Source organism: Bacidia gigantensis, assembly GCF_019456465.1.
Source record: "Bacidia gigantensis strain McMullin 20006 chromosome Unknown contig_134, whole genome shotgun sequence".
Classification (NCBI taxonomy): domain Eukaryota; kingdom Fungi; phylum Ascomycota; class Lecanoromycetes; order Lecanorales; family Ramalinaceae; genus Bacidia; species Bacidia gigantensis.
Genome location: NW_025408593.1, coordinates 444787 through 464885, shown reverse-complemented (window position 1 = coordinate 464885; position 20099 = coordinate 444787). Strand labels below are relative to the sequence as shown.

Genomic DNA, 20099 nt, shown 5'->3' with positions numbered 1-20099 from the left:
GTTGTTCTATGGCCCGAGGATCCGGGCAAGAAGTAGATTCGCAAGTGTAAGCAACGTTTTTGAAGTAAGGAATATACAAAAGCTAACACCAGGCCTAGGAGCTATTGACGGCTTGATTACACGCTTTCTTTTTGCATTATTGAGAACAGGCCCCATTGGGTCGGCTCAGTAATATATCATCAAAGTCATGGCCCATCACTCCCACCATAGGAGAAACAGACGTTCGGTCCAGGTTGTGTGAAGCGGAGGTTCTTCGACTTTTTCGCAACCGACCACAACGAGTGGCTTTGTAGATGTATAAGCACCATTTTCTTCCACGTGAAAGACAGACCTCCCATAGGAGCGATAAGGTCCTTCACAGTCACGAAGTGAAGATTCTTCCTGCTATGACGCAATAGGAAGTTCGTTGCACAACGTCCCGGCGGGGTGCTTTAGCGTAGGAGAAGCTACGATATCTCGGTCTCAGCAATCGTCGTGTCTTGTCTCATTTTCAATTGCACTTACAAGCCACCAAGAAGAGATGTCAGACCTTTTCGTTGATCTCACGGCACCCAATGGGCGCAAGTATACCCAGCCAAGAGGTCTCTTCATCAATAATGAATTCGTACCTTCCAAGTCTGGGGATAGGATAACAAGCATCAATCCAAGGTAAATTCCATGTAGACTCTGCACCATCAATCTCATCGTTGCTTCAAAACAACTAGCGCTCTCAAAAATTGTACGATGCTTACGACCAGCTATTCAAGCATTACTCCATGTCACCTACTATGTCTTGTTCCCTTTCAGAAAAGCGAGGTCGCTATGATGACTTCCTCTGATATTTCAGTCTATTCTTGCAATTTGTGCTTTGGGGAAAAAACAAAGTGTGAGCGTTTGCCAAATAATCACCTTGCTCTGCGAAATCAACTCGACGATGCATATCGATTTTCCAGACATACATCACAGATCCATTCTTATTGTCCCATAACCTATCATGCTTACTCAAGTAAATCAATTACAGCGATGAGACTCCAATCGCCTCCGTCTACGCTGGTTCAGCTCCCGACATCGACGCCGCCGTCGCCGCCGCCAGATCCGCTTTCAAGAACCCGTCCTGGCATAACATGTCCGCCACTGATCGAGGCAATCTAATGATGTCCCTCGCCACCCTCGTCGAAAAACACGCCGAAACCCTCGCCACAATCGAGACCTGGGACAACGGCAAACCCTACAGCGTTTCCTTGGGCGAAGACCTTGCTGAAGTGGCTGGCACACTGCGCTACTACGGCGGATGGGCGGACAAGATCCATGGCGAAGTCATCAACACCAGCCCCGACAAGCTGGCGTATACGCTGCGAGAACCAGTCGGCGTATGCGGGCAGATCATCCCGTGGAACTACCCGGTAGGTACTAAGCCCTCCTCTCCCCCCTTAAAACTCACTATCCCCAAGCCTCCACATCTCTGACATCCAGCTACACATCTAGCTCGGCATGGCGGCCTGGAAACTCGGCCCAGCACTCGCATGCGGCAATACAGTGGTCCTCAAGCCCGCCGAGCAAACTCCCCTCAGCATTCTTTACTTCGCCCAACTAACCATCGAAGCCGGCTTCCCCCGGGCGTCATCAACATCGTCAACGGAACCGGACCCGACGCCGGCACAGCCCTCGCCTCCCACCTAGACGTCGACAAGATCGCCTTTACAGGCTCCACCGCCACAGGTAAGAAAATCATGAAGATGGCCGCCTCTAACTTGAAGAACATCACCCTGGAGACGGGGGGCAAGAGCCCGCTTATCGTGTTTGCGGACGCGGAGATGGAGCAGGCGGTCAAATGGGCGCATGTGGGTATTATGAGTAATCAGGGGCAGATCTGCACTGCCACTTCGCGAATCCTGGTCGAGGAAGGGGTGTACGATAGCTTCATCGAGAAATTCACAGAGCAGGTCAAGACAACAAGTAAAGTCGGGGATCCCTTCGAGGAAGCCACGTTCCAGGGCCCTCAGGTCACGAAGGCGCAGTTTGAGCGAGTGTTGGGCTATATTGAATCAGGGAAGAGTGAAGGGGCGACGTTAGTAGCTGGCGGCGAGGCGCAGAAGGATGTCAACGGTGGCCACGGGTTTTTCGTTGCGCCAACGGTGTTTGCGAACGTCAAGGACGGGATGCGGATTTATCGCGAAGAGGTGTTTGGGCCGTTTGTGGTGATTTCGTCGTTCAAGAGCGAGGAAGAGGCTGTGGAGAGGGCAAACGATACGACGTATGGCTTGGGTGCGGCGGTGTTCACGGAGAATCTGACGAAGGCGCATAGAGTGGCGAGAGCGATCGAGGCGGGGATGGTGTGGATCAACAGTAGCAATGATAGCGATTGGAGGATTCCTTTTGGAGGAGTCAAGCAGAGTGGGGTTGGGAGAGAGCTGGGAGAAGAAGGATTGAAGGCGTATACGGTGTGCAAGGCCGTACATGTAAACATGGGTACTCGGCTGTGAGAAAGAGATGTCATTGAAAGATTTCGCGACTATTTCGAGACGGAACGTCTTTACTTTGTCTCCGCTAACAGGATTGTGCTGCATTGACCATCACATAGAGCCAACGACTCCTTCAGATGCAGGAACAACAGGGGCTTACATTCCGAATTCAGATTTCGTAGCTCACGGTCCTCCCAAGCGGGCTCTTCGTCTTGCTTGACCACTGTAAAGTCTTTCTCCTAGCAGCCACCAGCCGTCGCCTAACCTCCTCGTCTGGCTCATCCTCCACATTACCGCTTGTTGGGAATAATCGATCGCCTTTGTGTTTCGGAGGGCATGTCCGCTGTATTAAAGTTGCGCCTTTGCTAAGGTAAAAAGGCGTTGTGGGTGAAGCACCCATTATGTCACCATCTTGCGAGCCTTCTCCTTGGTTTCGATCTGGAGTTGCAGGTAGGGAACTAAGCATTGACAGTTGCTCAGCTTCCTCGGATGTGACTTGTTCAGTTTCAAGGACAAAAGTATCTCGACGAGAAGCTGGGGTGTTCAGAGCTAGAAACTCCTTTGTTGGCGACATCTGATGTGCTTTGGGTGGTGTGTCATTCCCAGCGAGCACAAGACTGCCCTCCAGATTGGCTAGTGCCTTAGGCTCCATCGACTTCCGGCGACGATGACCTCCGCGAGGTACGAGAGAAAGATCAATGGCGTAGTTGGCTTCGTCCAACCAAGCGTCTTCACGCTCACAGCTATCGAGACATTAGCATTTTGAACAAAACGATACTGAGCAGAACAGAGCTTACTCTAAAACCCATCCAACACCTACGCATACAACAACGCCTTCACTAAGACGGACCTTCTCTAGCGTGCGTACCCCTCCGTCCTTGTACACAACGTGAGTGATGCCTACCTTGTTGAATGATGAAGACATATTCGGTGAGATATCCTGTGGTGATCCCTTTGTGCCCAGGGAATCTCCCTGACTAGCACGAGGGTTCCAATTCCATTGCTTCACGCAACGGGCACCCATCTGAGTGAGGAGATCAACAAAAATGCCACTCGCATCAGCACCCTCTGAGGTATGCACATCTACATAGACGACTGCGCCCTGAAGAACTTTAGATGCTCCATTCTTGCGTCCGGTACGTCCTGGCGTAGCAGAGTCAAGTTTCATACCACTACTGGGCGTCTGAGGTGGTTTGACTGGCGAAAGTGTTGGGGTGGCGGGCTCTTCAGAAAAAGCCATATCGTCAACACTACCCTCAGCAAGAACTGCTAATGCACCACCACCAAGAGACTTGCTACGCTGGCGAGGCAGCTTGAAAGACGACATTTCCCCTGAAGCCCTCAAAGGGACTTTGGAGACTGTACAAACTTCACGGGGTCCTCGCGAAATCTGCTTTGCTGGCGTGAACACTTTAGCCGGAGTGCAGGTCAACGTCGGATCATTAGCCTCCTGCTCGGCTCTGAGGACTTCTGCTTCTGCTGGAACAGCGTTCTCGTCACCGTATTCGCAAGAAGCTTGTGATTCCATACTTGCTTGCAGATTAGCAGATTCGTGTTGATATTGATCGACCTGTTCTCGGAGAGGTGTTATTTGCTCCACGTCCAATACATCTATCTCGTCTTCGAAGAACGATGTTTTTGCAGGCGGCTCTGTTAAGAGATCTGTTTCTTGCTGCTCCGGCACTTCTGGCAGAGGGCCAGATGGAAGGGAAAATATTCCACGCTGCTGTCGAGATGGACGTTGCTTATCTGGGCGTGAAGCCATCCAACCACTGAACATATCAGACAATGGAGTAAAACTTGCGTCTCCCGCAGTCGTCCCGAGTGAATCGTGTGCATCTACATCCATGGATTGTCTTCTGAGAGGCGTTGGAGCAAAACGTTTGTCAGGGGAGGCAAGCTCATCTTCGGATAGCTGTGAATTTCCAGAGATTCTCCTCCACATAGTCGAAGCTCCTAAGTTTGGGAGAGAAGGATTGGCCGCAGATGGAGAAGCATCCAGATGAGAGGCTTCGACTTCAGATTCATCGTCACCATCCTCAGACAATGACGCACCCTTCAATTCAGTCCCTACCGAGCTTGATTCCGTAGGAGCTAATACCTGTTGAGCGGTGGGAGTCGAACTTTCGTCAACATCTGGCGGATCTGTCATTTCTACGTCGGTCTCCACAGAAGACTGTGGCGTTGCCGAAGTCTTTTGCAATGATACTTCATCGCTGTGAGAAATGATCTCTGACTTGGCAGGAGAGAACAATGCTGCTCTCTTAGGGCTACTTTGAAATTGGCCGAGTTCTTTCACCGGCTTGATGGCGGGAGTAAAGCTACTTGTCTTCAATGGAGAATTGAGACGACGGGCTGGTGATTGCAGCAGAGACGCCTTGAACGGTGTTTGCGATGGCATGACTATTTGGCTTGATCCAATCTCCGGAATCTTGACTTTTCGAGGCGACTCGAGGAGCAGCGAAGTCTTGACCGGCGAGGTTGCCTGAGACCCAGAGAATTTCGGCTTCGCAATGGTGTCGGCAAAATTGAACTTCTTTGGTGAAGATTTCATGCTGTCTTTGAAGGGCGACTGCGGAAATCGCTTGGCAGGACTGCTAATTGCACTGGCATCAAAAAGTTTTGACGGTGACACAGGTACTGTGATTTGAGTCGAAGCCTGCTTCGAGGGGCTAGTGATCGCTTTCAAAGGGCTGGTCTTTACTTTGACAGGAGATCTGCTGAGAGCACGAACGGGAGTATTATCAACAGCAAGCTCATCCTCGGATGTAGACGGGGTCTTTGCGACCTGTGTCACCTTTTTGGGAGATAAGGGTAGGTCTGCAGAAGAATTGGGCACGGTGTCAGAGCTACCTTTTTGCGCTGTCTTTTTGCCCCGCGCTGTTGCTTTGGTGGCCGCCGGCTTTCTGATAGGCTTTGCTTTCAGACCTGTAATCTTCATAGCAGACTTTTTCGGGCCTTCAGGTTCAATGGGAACATTCTCTTTGTCTGGCTCGTCTTGAAATTGGACTTTCTTCTTCGTTACAGTTTTCTTCGAAGTGGCTTTCGCTGTCTCGGTTTTAGATGTCGCAGCTGCTGCGGCTCTTCCGCGCGTAGTCTTCTTCAACGGAGCAGGCTCTGCAGCTGCCTCTGAAGTCTGGGTTACAGTATTGATTTCTTGATCAACCGCAGTTGCTCCTCTTCTCGGCCTCGCACGTGTCTTGGTCGTATCGTCCTTGGCTTGGCTCATTGGCGTGCGTACCTGGCGGCCTTTCGGCTTGGGAGCCTCTTCTGCTACATTTGAAGACTCTTCTGGCTTGGCGATTTTTCTTTGTCTCGAGCCTCTGGGCTTTGCAGACTCTTCCTTGGGCTGAATCACAGGTAAAGTTTCGTTTTTGGCTTGCTCAGCTTGTAAATCCACCATCTCATTTTCCTCGTCTTCAGCACGTGTCTTTCGCTTCGTTGTCTTTGTTGGAGCTGCGGCTGCTTTCTTCTTAGTTGTTGACGACTTCGTCGACGCGATTTCTGTCTTTGTTGTTGTGGTCTGGACTTCAGCTTCAACGGGTGCTTTGGCTGCGCGCGCCCTGGTCACTCGCTTCGGAGGAGACTCGGCCATGTCTGCAGCCTGTTTGCGTTTAGCAGGGACGGATCTGGTGACCATTCTGGCGTTGATCCGTGTGTGATCTAATAAATTTGTCGATGTATCAAGAGGGTTGTACTCTGGGTGCAGAAAGTCGAAGTGCGGGGCGGTGTTTACTATTTACTCGTAAACAACGCCTTGGGGACCGCTAACTTCTTATGTACTTAGCTCCAGAATCTGCAGCCAATGACATTGGCCTATCAAGAGCTCACCAGCTTGAGCCCTTCAACAGAGTCTCAAGCATACTGCATCTTCTTCGACATACGGCGATCATTCGAGGGCATCCTCGATCATACGCGATAATTGTGTCCGAAAACTAGAGAGAGGCATGGCGACGGCGGGAATCCAGTCTGCCTACTTCAATCCGCTTTTTGAGCCTGTTCTTTCTTCCCTTTTTTCAAGAACCGGTACCCAGCTTCAGCTTTAGCATCTCCGATGTTTTTCCAGCATTTCATCAGGATTACAACATCATTGAGATGTCAAACTTTGCGAAGATGGTCTTTCCTTGGGTTGGCAGAGAACGCCCGTGTCTTGTGACTCTCGCCCTTGTTGGCCCATAGTTCTAACCATTGGAGTCGGAACACGGCTGTTCAAGAGACTCAGTGGCTGTAAGTCTCTACTCAACACGGCCACGGCACGGATGAAAGTCAATTGCTGTATCAATATAACGAGTGCATTCGCTACCTTCTTTTGAAACACGCACGGCAATTTGCCAATTACGTCGTTCCTCCTTCCGCAGACCCCGCGTTTGCATTTTGCTTGTCTAGAAAATTAACCCTCGAATCTGTGCTTTCAAGTCATTGTACAGAAAATCAAGTAGTATGTTTAGATCTAGGCGCGCTTTATTGAGACCTGCAAATTTCTTCAAGCTGTTTCGAAATCCCCTACTACAGCGCTCATTCACAAACTCCCGCAACGTCGCCTACTCTTCCCTTGAGAATCCACCAAAAGGCCATGACCCACAGAAACCAGATCGAGACCCTCCATCACCTCCATCGCAGGAAAGCGAACATTTAAATACCAACAAAGCAGCCGCGAGCTTCCTGGGCACCACCAAACGCCTCCCTGAGTTCAATCTCACGGACAAAGTCATCCTTATCTCGGGAGCAGCCCAAGGCCTGGGCCTAACCCAAGCGGAAGCTGTCCTTGAAGCTGGTGCTACCGTTTACGCCCTCGATCGCAAGCCAGAACCCTCGCCAGACTACTATCGGGTCCAGAAGCGGGCAGCGGCGGAACTTGGGACGACGCTGTATTATCGCCAGATCGATGTTCGGGATGTGAAGGGCCTGAATGAGATCGTAACAGAGATTGGATCTAAACATGGCAAGATGGATGGATTGATCGCTGCGGCCGGCATACAGCAAGAGGTCCCAGCGTTGGAGTATACTGCTGAGGATGTGAACAAGATGATGGAAATCAACGTGACCGGCGTGTTCATGACGGCTCAGGCTGTGGCCAAGCAGATGATAAGGTTCGGTAACGGGGGCAGTATGTGTCTGATCGGGAGCATGAGCGGTACTGTTGCAAATCGGGTATGCTTGCTTCGGGAAATACCAGCTGTTTCGGGGTCGCTGACCCTAATTGACAGGGTCTAATTTGCCCAGCCTACAATGCGTCAAAGGCTGCGGTGCTTCAACTCGCTCGCAATCTCGCTTCGGAATGGGGAGTGTACGGCATTCGAGTGAACACCCTGTCCCCTGGCTATATCGTGACTGCCATGGTGGAGGAGCTGTTTAAACTGTACCCTGAGAGGAAGACAGATTGGCCGTCCCAGAATATGTTGGGCAAGCTGAGCAAGCCAGAGGACTTCCGAGGGGCGGCAGTCTTCCTCTTAAGTGAGGCGAGCAGATGGATGACGGCCACAGACCTGCGCATCGATGGAGGCCATGCTGCATGGTAACGTCAATACAAGCTTCGTACTTGGATTGCAAGTTAGTTTAAACGCGCTTTGCCAGCTAACAGGCTATGCGTCAATGCCTTGTGGTAAGAACAGCATCCACAGCATCAGATCTCAAGGCTCAATGGTTCTCCAAATCTCCGAAGCGTCTGTCACTAGCCATCGTCTATTTGAGCCCGATCAGCTCTTCATCGCAGACTGGTAATCATATTGCTGCTCATTGTAGCATTTGCAAAGTTCTATTGGTGACCAAGTCAGGTTCATGATTGCATGTCCAACTGCTTGCCATTGTATCAGTCATAGATCCCAGAGTCTTCTTTACCTCTGCTCGAAACGCTCGCTTCACCCACTAAAGCCAGCTTTCCGACTGTGCCAGGCGACAGGTGTAAGGTGTTTTCAATCTCCTGGGCGCCCATGCTCTGATCATCTCTCATGCTCAAGACCTGTCGAATAGTCATGACGTCCAAAAAGCGTCTAGTAGCTTTACTAGCAGCGCTCCGGGTTTGTGTAAGTTCCTGCTCTGCCTGCTCTGCTATCTGAGTTCGCGCTTCTAAGATCACCAAGGCGGGATTATGAGCCGCATTAGGGAAGATGTTCTGGCCTTGTGGCGGTGGAGGAGATATGTCACTTTGCTGCTGTGGAATCGATGGCCCGGAACCTGTAGCAGCTTGGTGGGCTCGAAAGGTTGATGTATTTGAGAGGGTGGAATTTGGTTGGACTGGGCCGAGAGAGCGAAGGGATGCTGCAAAGTCTGGGTCTTGGGCGTCCGAAGTGACAGCTAATGGGGTAAATATGAGCAATGACTCTATTCATAGCTTTGACAGAGCTTGAGCATACCTTGATCTTTGCTCTCGCTGGCGTGCGGAGTAGGATGTACCGTTGGTCCGGTTGTGCTGATAGGGTCTGGGGTAGAAGATGCCCCGGTGCGAGACTTGACAGCAGCAGAGCTTGGAGGCACCCGCGAGGGATATTGACGCGGCTTGGGGGTATTTGAAGCCGCTTTGGCTACTTTTGAGGATGTAGAGCCCATGCGTGTCTGATTTGTATTGATATTGACCCTGGGAGGGGATTCATTCAACCAAGAAAATTTGCGGATGGTTGAAGGTTCTGTTGATATGAGTTTGTTCTTGAAAATTGTTTTTCAAGTCTGTGTTTAGGTGAAAATATTCCTCAGTCGCAATAGTGGTTTAGCTGCGATTTACGGGCTTCCAGTTCTGCATCGCGACGTTACCAAAGTCGAGTTGCATCTCAATTGTCGGATCTGGCTGACGTTTGGGGACAAGAATAGCCGGCAAAGCCCTGCTAAGATGTCTCGACACACGTGACTAGCCCCTCGTGCCGAATTTGTATCAACCACCCGTGAAAAAACTGATCTTTCACCTATATTGGCTTTTGTATTGATGCCATGCTGGTCTAAAGCTGTACACTCCTTGTGGAACAGGGGGTACAATGCGCAGAACGAGCGCGAACATCCTACCTCCACGGGGACCTGATAGATACGAAGTCAGACTCTACCTCTACGTGATTCCATCATGTCTCATGAAGGATAGGAGGCAGTGAGGCTGCTCAATGAGAGGCCCGACAAGAGACTTGTCTTTCAGGTCAGGCAGGCGTGAATGATATGCCTAAGGCTCCAACTTTCTAAGGGACCCCTAGCCTTTTTAACATGAAAACTTGGCTTTGCACTCTCGGCCACTGGGTAAAGTAGTAGGCCAAACTCTGTATCTCTTTGATTCACTGATTGAGAGACCCAACGTCATCCACGTTGCTGGAACTAAGGGTAATGGAAGTACATGCGCATTCACAGCATCATTCCTGAAGGCGCACGGTAATAGGACTAGGTACCCTGAAAAAGGGGAACTTTACACTTCGCCGCATTTCAAATATCATCCAGAGAGAATCTAAATCAATTCTCAGCCTCTGCAGAAGGACTCGTTTGCGAGATACTTCTTCAAAGTATTGAATCAGCTGGACTCACAGGATTTGTCTAAACCCAGGTATTTGCTGCTTCTGATGCTCGTAGCATTTCATACGTTTATCAGAGAGTGTGTAGATAACTTTGTAAGCGAAACTCACAGTTGCGGGGAGTTCGATGCAATGAACATATTTCCACATCCCATCGCATGTGCAACAGCTTAGACCGACTATTGAAAATATAGCGTGGCACAAGTCCGGAATTTTCAAATCAGGCGCTCCGGCCCTCTCTGTTGACCAGGGGTACCGGTTTACCACCGTTCTGCAACCGCAACAAGTCAGCTTGACGGTGGACATACCATCTTGGCTGGAGGCCATGTAAGGCAAGGTAAATCATACATGTGCCATTTTTTCAAGGCAAACCCACGGTTTAATCATAGTACCGATCGAAAAGGCAACGAGCGATCTTCCAGGAGGAAGGAGAAGGAATGACTGCACACTTTTCCCTAACTTCACATCGTCAAATTCTCTAGAAATACGTTGAAGCAGATCTAACCATCAATGCAAATTGCGATCATGCAATACGCTGTCCTCCATACTCTTGGAACATTAAAGGCAAAGAATACAACTGTCCAAATAGTGACCATTTCAGTCGTCCACGTACCCCACCCGTTCAGAACCCCACCTCTGTCCACAAGCCACAAGGTACTGCACCGAGCGCACTACCATCGTCCTCTCAATTCATATCATGTACCATATATGATGATCTTCTCCCCCTTTTCGAATCCATAATGTATTCCGTCTTCATCAAATCCTGTTTCTTCTGTGGTCGTAGTTACTGGTCTTGCCGGCCAATGCGTTCGCCATGGTTGAGATCGTGTTCCATCGTTCGGGCCATTGATGCTCTGCGAGCTAGGGGGAGGAGCAATGCTTCCTGTGGAGCTTGGAAAGCCGTTTTCACTCTTGGTAGGCATCGCGATGCAACGGATGCGTTCTTGATCAAAGGGAGAAGATCCACTCAGTCTGTTTGAGCAGGACGCAAATGTTGCGCTGCTGTTTCGAGCAACGAAGGGAAGGAAGGGCTTTCTAGGATCGCTCTATTTGGCGCTTCAGATAGGATATTCTATGATCTAGATGGCTTGAGAGAATAGAGGGAAGCAGGATAAAACGTCCTGGATTGTTCAGGCTCTCAAATATGCATACCCCCTCGGGACCTGCAAGATCATTGGGTGCTTGATTGAACTAGAGCCTAGTGAGATCCGATGACCATAATTATGTGGACTACTTGAAGCGCTTGAACAATTTTCAATTTTTTGTCTCATGTCCCTCAACCGTTCAAGCCAGTGATTGTGAGCATACACCTTTCATACCGTCAGCACGCATCCCCGTTGGAGAAATCTTTCCTTTCATTCTGTGACGCGCATTCACTAGACACTGAGCCAATCACTCCGGCGCCATCGACATCCTCGTATCATTAAGTTCATGCCGACAGGATTCAATCGAATGAGCCTGTTTGAAAGACACGACGCATTGAAAAAAGCTATTCACAGTCCTTGCACACCCTCAGGCACCGGGGCGGTATGTACGAATCCAGGTTCCTTCTGTACCATCTTGCCCGTAAAACGCCCTGCCCAAATTGAGACCATTTGATCAAGAACAGACTCTTCATCATCGGGTGTCTGAGGCAAATACCTAGGGTATCGCTCCATGAAGCGGAGCATGGTTTTCCTTGACAGCTCTCGCTGCTTCGCTGCTTCGGTCTTCTCACCAAGTTGTTCAAGTACATGAGCATAGCGGAATTGAGCTCGGGCGACACCCTCTTCATTCCAAGCATTGCGCTTTCGGCGTTCAAGGCAACAGTCTAGATACACGCTATGAGGATGAATGAGCACCAAAGTCTACCTGAAACTTAATGGATCTTCAAAGGCTTACCGTGCTTTTTCAAGATTACCTGTCTCCGCGAGAAGTTTAGCTGTGGTTGAGTAGCTCTCGAGAGTAAAATGACTAAAGTCGCCAATAATCTTGCGTCGACCTTCAAGCACGGACTCATTGATCTCAAGTGCTTTCTCCCGCTCACCTGCGTGCCATGTCAAGAAGCCAGCGATAAAACGCATCAATTGAGTCATCGGATGCATAGTATCACTAGACTTGACTAGCAAATCGGTACAATGGGTGATGTGCTCGATAGACTCGACAGGCTTTTGTGCAGCCATCAAGCAGACAGCAACAACCTGGTGATACTGAGAGTATTGATAAGGGTATTCATCTTCTGGGCCCCATTCGTGGTATTTCTGCAAAGTCTTGCTGAATATCTCGGCAGCTTGATCGAAGTCTTCTTCTTGAACCAAGGCGTAGGCAAAGTCCGAATTGACAATTTCACGTTTGATTTCATCATCTATGGTGACTTTGCTTTGCGGGAGACCACCGAACTCTGCCTTGCGAGCATTGTAAGCTTTGTGACGTAGGTCCATACTGCGTTCTCTCTCGCTTACACCATCAAAGCTTGTGATGATGCCGAGCAAATTGTAGACGTCCGCTCGCACTGTGTTGTCGTCTTCGACTTTGTTTTCGTCCATGACGTCAGATGCTGTTTCCAAAGCCTCTTCACCTTCTGGCACCTTCCCTGCGTGCCACATGAAGGTTCCCATATCCGACAAAACCTCTGCAAAGTTGACCGGAAGCTCGATTGGAGGATCAGGCCAGAGACAGTGTGATCGTAAGCTCAAGATATGAGGTCCATATTTTTGAAATTTGGGCCATTTATCGGGGGACGGCACAACAAAGGGAGAATCATCTGGCAGGACATTCTTGACTAGTCTAAAGGCTTGTTGAAAAACTTCCCAGCGATGCGTATAATCCTTACTCAAGAACAACAGCACGTTCCACTGAACGGTGCGATGAGTAGCAATGTAAGGTTCGGACACAGAAGCCTCTCGTCGTATGAGTTGCCGCTTTCGCAGTTCACGAATAATTTCAAGTAGGTCCGCTTTGTTGTGGACAAATTTTAGGCTGTCCTTTCCAACTGCGGCATCAAACAGAGCCTCCGGAATATTATCTGGGTTAAGAAATGCGAGAATGGTAAGGACCTCCCGCGCTTTGTCAGAAAGCTCTGCTATGGCGATGTCGAAGACAGTTTCAAGATTCTTCTCATACTGACTCACCGGTCCAATTGCGCTGGCGGTCCAAGCGTTCGATGAGTGTTGAAGTGTTTGAGTATATTCAACGAGATTGCTCTGAGACTGATTAATGTACCCACCAATCGTAGCAATCGCTAAGGGAAGACCGTCGACAGTGTCAGATAGCTTGCGGGCCATTTCTTCCTCTTTCTCGTCAGCTGCGTCCCTTTGGAGGTATTTGAACAGCAATGCTGCAGCATGATCTCTGTTGAATGACTTCATTTCCACTGTGGCGAATATCTTCGTAACTCCAAAATTGATCGGGCGCTGCGTTGTGATCAAGATCGAGCCACGTGAATTTGACTCTAACGGTAGGTATGGATCAACATCATTGATATCCTCTGCATTATCAAAGACAAGAAGCCAACGTTTCTCTTTCAAAGCGTTAATCACACCTAGCCATCCCAGATTCGGGGCACTCACCGGTGGATTGAAGCCACTCTCGGGCCTTCTCGATACCAAGAGTCTGGCGCCTATGACCATCCTTTTCAAATGTATGTTGATCCAGTAGTCCTAGTGCATCAGAGATCTGGGCATACTTCGCCGTCAAAGTCCATTTATCTTCAGCCTCCAGCCAGAAGATCGCGTCGTATTTGTCACGATAGCGATAAGTATATTCAAGCGCTGTTTGAGTTTTACCAACGCCACCAATACCAGTCAATACACAACAAGCCGGTCCAGAATCATTCCCAGATTTGTCAGGTTGTATGGAGTCTCCAGACTTCGTCCCACTAGGACGTCGCTCAATCAGGACGTCGTGTACTTTGATGAGGTCTTCATCGCGGCCAGTGAACGTCCAGTTCCGATTCATGCCAACCGTGCTGACCGGGAAGGTGATTTTCGACATGTCGGACGAGCTTGGTGCGAATTGTGAGGGAAGCTCTACAAAGTTATCACCTAGCTTTTTTTGCACCTCTAAGTGTTGACGTCGCACGCGCTCTCGATGAGCGAGCTCTGCAGCACGTTTAAAGGTCTTGACATGTCTACGAATATTTGCTTTGCTCTGCTTGATATTGAAATGAGATTTTCCAGAGAAGAAGTTGGTGAGGAAATTTACTGGATGATATGAATCAGTAAGTGTTAAGTGTCAAGCAGGTGTAGAGGGAAGTGAATAGTGGGATGCGTGTTTACCGGCCGGACCCCGCTTGAAATATTGAGCAGCCGTAACACAGAATCCGACGTAGTCAACATATAAATCCTGCAAAGCCCATTGCAGCTCATGTCGCCCCGGAAACAATATCATATACTCATCAAAAATGGGGAGGCTTGTATTTAGCTCGACCAACATTTCAACTACTTCATCCGACATAGATGATATCCTGCACGCGCTCTTCGCCCGTCAATCCCGATTTCCCGCATAACGCAAGAGACACTCACCAAGACCACGGCCTGAATGCCGCCCCATACCAAACATGCTACAGGATTGTATTGAGATGCCGAAGTAATCGCTTGTGTAAAAGAGGTAAGATGGTCGAAGGTGGGGTTCAACCGCTCAACAAAGCTGTTGCGAAGCTTGAACTCGTCCACGAGCTCGTGCAGACTTTTCTGGAGGTCCTCCAGCGTGTTTACTTGCAAGGACTCGTCGCAAGCTAAATCCAGGAAGTCATGGCGCTTCTCTTCTTCAAGCCGAATCCATTCGCCTTGACGTGAGGACGTTGGGTGCAGTTGGCAGTCCGGCCCATTGGTTTGAAGCTCGTCTGTTGTTGTAGCCCCAGGCATTTTGATTAGAAGCCAGGTAGTGATTCATGCCTTCTTATCGTGACACCCGTAATCTTCTTCCCTGCAAAGTGTTGTGCCCTTCTGCACTCGATCATATGCAAATTCAATATCTACGAAAGAACCAAATGTGCTTCACAGAGCTTTCGGAAACGACGTCAAGGAAGAATGCTGTAATGTTCAAAGTGGAAAAGGAAGATAAACACACTTTCGAAATGACCCGTAACAATCTGCCACTGCCCGTGGCTTAGATATGGAAAGGGGGGTGTGATTGGGGGTGCATTTTTGAAAGGCTAAGCCTGACACCATCAGACTTATGGAGCTGCATCCGAGGGTTGGAGCAGGTGATGGTCAGGAAGACGTGAGGCTGAACGTGCTTGACAGCAAAATCGGTTACTGGTATGCATCACAATGCATTAGCTGCGAGACAGGCTTCAGCATGATCGGTATCTTGTACTGCAATCATAATGTATTCATGGAAAGAAACAGATAAGATCTATGAGGGATCCAATACGATGTGTTCCCCTGGTCAGGCTAATGAAGCGTACAGTGAGTAGCTGGACGGTCCTTACGGCGTGCAATCAATAGGGTTACGTCTTGGGGCCCGAAATTCAATCTAGGACGCTTAGACTTGGTGATAGCTTGAACCAAAGCTTAAGTTTGAACGTAGAACCGGGATTATCCCGAAATCCTACAGACTTTTGCACTTGACAATATATGGACAGTGCACCAACCCATTCCACTGACATCCAAGACAACAGCGATACTCTTGGACCCAGCTCATCTCCAAATGCAAGAAGCGACGCCTCGAGTGAGAGCAGAGCCGAAAGTCGACGGCAGATTCAGGCAGCATGTTGTGCTGTCTTCCTGGCCTTGCTTAGCAACTTCAGCTATTATGCCGCTGAGCTACCTCTCCTAGCACTGGTAGAGCGAAGAGTCTGCGATCATCACTACCGGATCCTTCTCGACAAGCGTTTGGCCATAACTCAGCCACTGGATGGGCGTTCCTGTATGATACCGGAAGTCCAAAACAAGGTCGCTTTCGTTGTAGGGTCAAAGACTGCGCTTGACGCAATACCTCGTGAGTTATTTTTGAGCTTCACTAAGCTATCATTATGATGAAGACATTGATACTAATGTAGATGCTTAGCACTACTGACCTCTTTCTGGTATGGCTCGATCGCTAATCGTATTGGTCGCCGGCCAGTCGTCCTACTGGCTTGCTCAGGAGAGCTTCTCAATCTTCTAGCAACTATCTCCATAGGTACCTTTTCCATCAGTGTGCTTTGACGGCTACTCACATGAAGCTAGGCTTCACCCAGATCAGTGATAATATTGAGTGGATTTGGCTTGCGAGCGTCTTCCTCGCAATCGGAGGAGGTCAATTCTTACTCTACGCAATACTGGATGTGATTGTCATCGATGTCACGCAGGAATCAAAAAGGTTTGCGTCCTACCATACTTTTCATTTAGAGCTTCACTAATTCAAATTAGGGTTCAGTGGTTGTCTCTTCTGCACGCTACTACCCTTCTCAACGAACTTTGTGCAGCTCCTTTGGCTGCGATACTCATGCAACAAAGCCTCATGACTGCATTCTGGGTGGTAATATGTGCTGCATTGGTTCGGTATCCTGTGATCTGGATGCTCCCAGAAACAGTTCAGGAAGAACAAGCTGTTCAAGAGACGTCAGGCTTAGAGAATGATACCCAGATCGCGAACATTTCGAAAGATCGACAGCCCCTTCTCGTGAAGCCAAATATAGTCAAAGAAAATCAGCCAACGACACTCGGTCTGATAAAGCTCTTGGTCTCCTACCAAGGCATTGTATTCTGTTACGCATGCTTTCTTGTAAAACGAATCGCTTTTACAAGCGAGTTTCTCATGTTTCAACGCACATCCGAGCTTCTCAGGCAACCATTGGATAAGACTGCATGGATTCGCATACCACTAGGAGCCAGTGCCACTTTTGTCACGCTGATTTGCATTCCCATGTACTTCGAAACCTTCGGGGAAACACGTCTCCGGAGTGACGCCCTGAAGTATGAAATGAGAGCTCTGCGTGTAAGCTTGTCAATATTGACAACTGGCTTCGGTATCTATTGGCTGGCATCGAATCGAACATGGATGGCATTGGGTAGGTCGACTATCTCAAAGTGCCAAATCTCTGCTGATCGTATTTAGGTCTACTTTTTTGTGGGGCAGGCGAAGGGCTTGCACCATCGCTACAAGCACTAGCATCCAACATTGTCCCATCATACATACATACCAATCTCTTCGCAATTATCAGCCTTGTTGATACGTCGGCAAAACTTTTTGGGGGTCCTATCATGGCAGCAGCATACTCGATACGCGATGAAGCAGGACAGAGCTATGGCCTCTGCTTTGCACTTTCAATGGTATGAACAAGCTCTACTTCTAGATCTTCCCGATCTCATAAGTTCGGTAGGTACTCTTCGCCCTTTTGTGGTGCTGTAGTTGGGGGACTTCACCACGCTCGGCAGTTGACGAATGAAATCATTGCTCATGTCTATTAAGCAATCCGTCCTCGCCATACAGCACCTCTTGAGGTACATGTAAGGACTTTTCCTCACAAGCAAATTCTGTGTCGGACTAAAATATGTCACGAAGTGCTCAGTTCAGCACTCGCGTTGTACTAACAAGCCATGCCGATCATAAATCAACATGCTCTTGGGTCACGAGACGATAACTGAATAGGAAATCGTTGAGATAGTGCAGTCTGTTGACGTCTCCCAGACAGTTGTCTCTCGGCAGGCAGGCAGTGTCTTGAACCTATCGGGTTCTCTAATTACAAGTAAGGACGCTGATATGTAGTTACAAGAAGTCTGAACAGCTCGAACGCTGACACAAGTTTTGCAGACGAAATAGTCAGCCGGACCGGAGAAGAACATCTGCAAGTCCCTCTTATCAATGTAACTTCACATGATCCTTGTCGAAAACCCGCGTCAGTGTCGAATTGGAATGACCCACCGGCTCTGGAAAGCGATTATTCGTAGAACACCAGAGCCCTAACCTCGATGCTTTCACGGGGAGCCTCATCATGGGATGTAAACGGATTGAAGAAGGATGCATGTGGCACTCCTGCAGGAAACATCAATTCAAAATCGCTCCCTATTTGAGGCATTTGGACGAACCTTTGGTTGCGCAGGGCTCCGAATCTGACTGCTTGAAAATAATGAGCTCATTTGTCGCTTGCCGGTCAAGATAGTACCAGCGCAGTTCAGGATCATGATAGACCTGACAATTTTCAGTCACAAAGTTTGGATATAAGAGATCGGTCCTTTCAAGGTGTAGGGACGGATCAATATTTGAGCTGTCGCAGACAGCCAACGGCCAATCAGTAAGCGGCCCGCGAAGGGGTTTCCAGACACTGTCCATGATTAGAAACTTGCCGCAGTCAAGGATGACAGGTGCTGCTCGGCGCACTTTATCCATTGAAACCTCTTCCCCAAAAGACGGTCAGCTTCCTCTGTGTAGAGACCTTTGATCAACCTCGCGGTTTCTTCAGGCGTAGAGTCTAGGTCACGATCATTATAAACGGGAAAAAGCTTAATGAGCCAGTACTGACGAACCTACATGAGCCACCGAGGTCGGTTGATCATATTCGTAGGCTTTCCCTGTCGATACGGGAAAGGTTGGATCTCTTTTGCGGATCTCGTCATATATTTAGCATTATTTGAGGCATCCCAGGGCACCGGGTTTGTATAGGCTTGGTTTAGACATACTGCATGCCTGAAAACTCGGACCATAGAAGCTCGTAAATGAGCTTGGAGAACCCTCTCGAGTTGTCGAAGATACCGGTCGACTTCCACACTATCGAAGTACTCTAGGTATGAAATTTCCTCTTCAAATTCAATTATGGAGAATCCATTCTTTTCGACGGTGAAGTTTTTGATATCATCTCTGATGTTTGTGACTGCGATACCACTGTGCTCTTTAAGATCGAAGTTCGTTTTGGGAATGTCTACGTCCGCGGCGTAACGAAATGCATATGGTTTCTCTTGAATATGTCGCGATTGTCGCTCGATGAAAAACATTGATGTCTTCAAATCCTTGTTGTCATATGAGACGGACATCGCTCTATCACATGCGGTGTATTTGGTCTCTGTCCAAAGAAAACTTTTCAAAACCAGCAGAAGTGTGATGTCTTAAAGTCATACCGAGTGAGTATGTCATGTACACAACATGATATTTCTGCGCTAAAAAATGTCCCACATCTAGGCGATCGCCGCTTTTCTCCTACACGCATCCTATGAATTATGTCGGCTCATTTTAAGCGTGACGCGCGCTCGAGAGAGTTCCTCATATAGGAAATAAAGCAAACGATCGCTAGTTTATACTTGAGTGAAGATATCGAGAAAGAGAATGATAAAGAACGGTGTGACAAGTCAGGGTTAGGACAATATCATTGGCAACTCTACCAGTGGCTGGGATGAAATAATCTCTGAATTGCCGCATTCAATTGAGTTCAGCCTGCTGAAATAGGCGTCAAGATATTGTACTCTGTCAAGCGTATGGGGGTAAGCTCAGCCAGAAATTCGTACATTTTTGCATACCAGAGTATGTGCCAAGAAAGTAGACATCGTCCGAATTCTTGCTAGAAACTGTACAAGAGCGATTAAGTGTAACTGACAAGACGTGATGAGGTAGAAATAGATCTTGAATCAATTGATGTCTGAGCAATCGAGAGCGGAACACCCTGCATTAGCTTGCCCATTAGGGGAGTAGGATCTAGGCAGCAATTGTAACAAAGTCAAGCAACTACCCACGATTGATGGCACCACTTTCAGCATGGCGACTTCAGCACGCGACCTAGATATGAAAACTTCTCACACGTTAGACGAGAGTCTGGCTGAGCTGAGAAAAACCAATGACTTGGCGAAGAAAAGGCAAGTTTTTTATCAGGACGCTCTGCATGCTGTGATACTTATTCCACGACAGAGATAGTCTTCTTGCCGCGTTGAGGAAGAAATTCGAAGCGAGTATGCCTCAGGGTGACAAGGACTGTGACTGTAAGTATTTTCTTCGTTAGTGTAGTGTCACGATTAACAGCAATTCGCAAACTAGGGGTGATGATTCAAGGATTGTCTGAGTAAGCCGATTTCAAGAATGTTAGCCTTTGTCGGTCATGTTGACCTTTTCCAGAGCACCCAATGGCGCTCCAATCCCGTCAAGCTCTTGCTTGAAGAGCTGCTAGAGCACAATATGATATGGTACCTAGAGTGAGTGGTGAAGATGAGGGGCAGGACACCTTCAGCTTCTGTAGAAAAGAATATGCAGGACAATGGAAATTGCTTTTGTCTGTGCTGCTCTACCT

At 48.7% G+C, this 20099-nt stretch overlaps 8 protein-coding genes across 8 annotated transcripts; 3 read left to right on the top strand and 5 right to left on the bottom strand.

Moving 5' to 3' along the window:
* Positions 1-520: 520 nt before the first annotated feature.
* Positions 521-2462, top strand: KY384_001888 (uncharacterized protein; the record flags this gene model as incomplete). Its single annotated transcript, XM_044810414.1, has 3 exons — positions 521-648; positions 1001-1386; positions 1453-2462. 3 exons carry the CDS (start codon positions 521-523, stop codon positions 2460-2462), a joined length of 1524 nt encoding a protein of 507 aa, XP_044672388.1.
* Positions 2463-2610: 148 nt separating this feature from the next.
* KY384_001887 (uncharacterized protein) lies at positions 2611-6081 on the bottom strand (the record flags this gene model as incomplete). The annotated part of the gene is made up of 2 exons (XM_044810413.1): positions 2611-3184; positions 3239-6081. The coding sequence occupies 2 exons, from the start codon at positions 6079-6081 to the stop codon at positions 2611-2613; spliced, it is 3417 nt and encodes a 1138-aa protein (XP_044672387.1).
* An 800-nt stretch (positions 6082-6881) lies between these two features.
* Positions 6882-7960, top strand: KY384_001886 (uncharacterized protein; the record flags this gene model as incomplete). Its single annotated transcript, XM_044810412.1, has 2 exons — positions 6882-7592; positions 7649-7960. The coding sequence occupies 2 exons, from the start codon at positions 6882-6884 to the stop codon at positions 7958-7960; spliced, it is 1023 nt and encodes a 340-aa protein (XP_044672386.1).
* A 290-nt stretch (positions 7961-8250) lies between these two features.
* On the bottom strand, positions 8251-8987 carry KY384_001885 (uncharacterized protein; the record flags this gene model as incomplete). The annotated part of the gene is made up of 2 exons (XM_044810411.1): positions 8251-8735; positions 8795-8987. 2 exons carry the CDS (start codon positions 8985-8987, stop codon positions 8251-8253), a joined length of 678 nt encoding a protein of 225 aa, XP_044672385.1.
* A 567-nt stretch (positions 8988-9554) lies between these two features.
* Positions 9555-10845, bottom strand: KY384_001884 (uncharacterized protein; the record flags this gene model as incomplete). The annotated part of the gene is made up of 2 exons (XM_044810410.1): positions 9555-9682; positions 10626-10845. The coding sequence occupies 2 exons, from the start codon at positions 10843-10845 to the stop codon at positions 9555-9557; spliced, it is 348 nt and encodes a 115-aa protein (XP_044672384.1).
* Positions 10846-11415: 570 nt separating this feature from the next.
* KY384_001883 (uncharacterized protein) lies at positions 11416-14766 on the bottom strand (the record flags this gene model as incomplete). Its single annotated transcript, XM_044810409.1, has 5 exons — positions 11416-11743; positions 11804-13442; positions 13471-14103; positions 14179-14245; positions 14425-14766. 5 exons carry the CDS (start codon positions 14764-14766, stop codon positions 11416-11418), a joined length of 3009 nt encoding a protein of 1002 aa, XP_044672383.1.
* A 714-nt stretch (positions 14767-15480) lies between these two features.
* KY384_001882 (uncharacterized protein) lies at positions 15481-17479 on the top strand (the record flags this gene model as incomplete). The annotated part of the gene is made up of 6 exons (XM_044810408.1): positions 15481-15844; positions 15914-16027; positions 16075-16207; positions 16258-16898; positions 16946-17160; positions 17465-17479. 6 exons carry the CDS (start codon positions 15481-15483, stop codon positions 17477-17479), a joined length of 1482 nt encoding a protein of 493 aa, XP_044672382.1.
* Positions 17480-18162: 683 nt separating this feature from the next.
* On the bottom strand, positions 18163-18858 carry KY384_001881 (uncharacterized protein; the record flags this gene model as incomplete). Its single annotated transcript, XM_044810407.1, has 2 exons — positions 18163-18354; positions 18508-18858. The coding sequence occupies 2 exons, from the start codon at positions 18856-18858 to the stop codon at positions 18163-18165; spliced, it is 543 nt and encodes a 180-aa protein (XP_044672381.1).
* Between the last annotated feature and the right edge of the window lie 1241 nt (positions 18859-20099).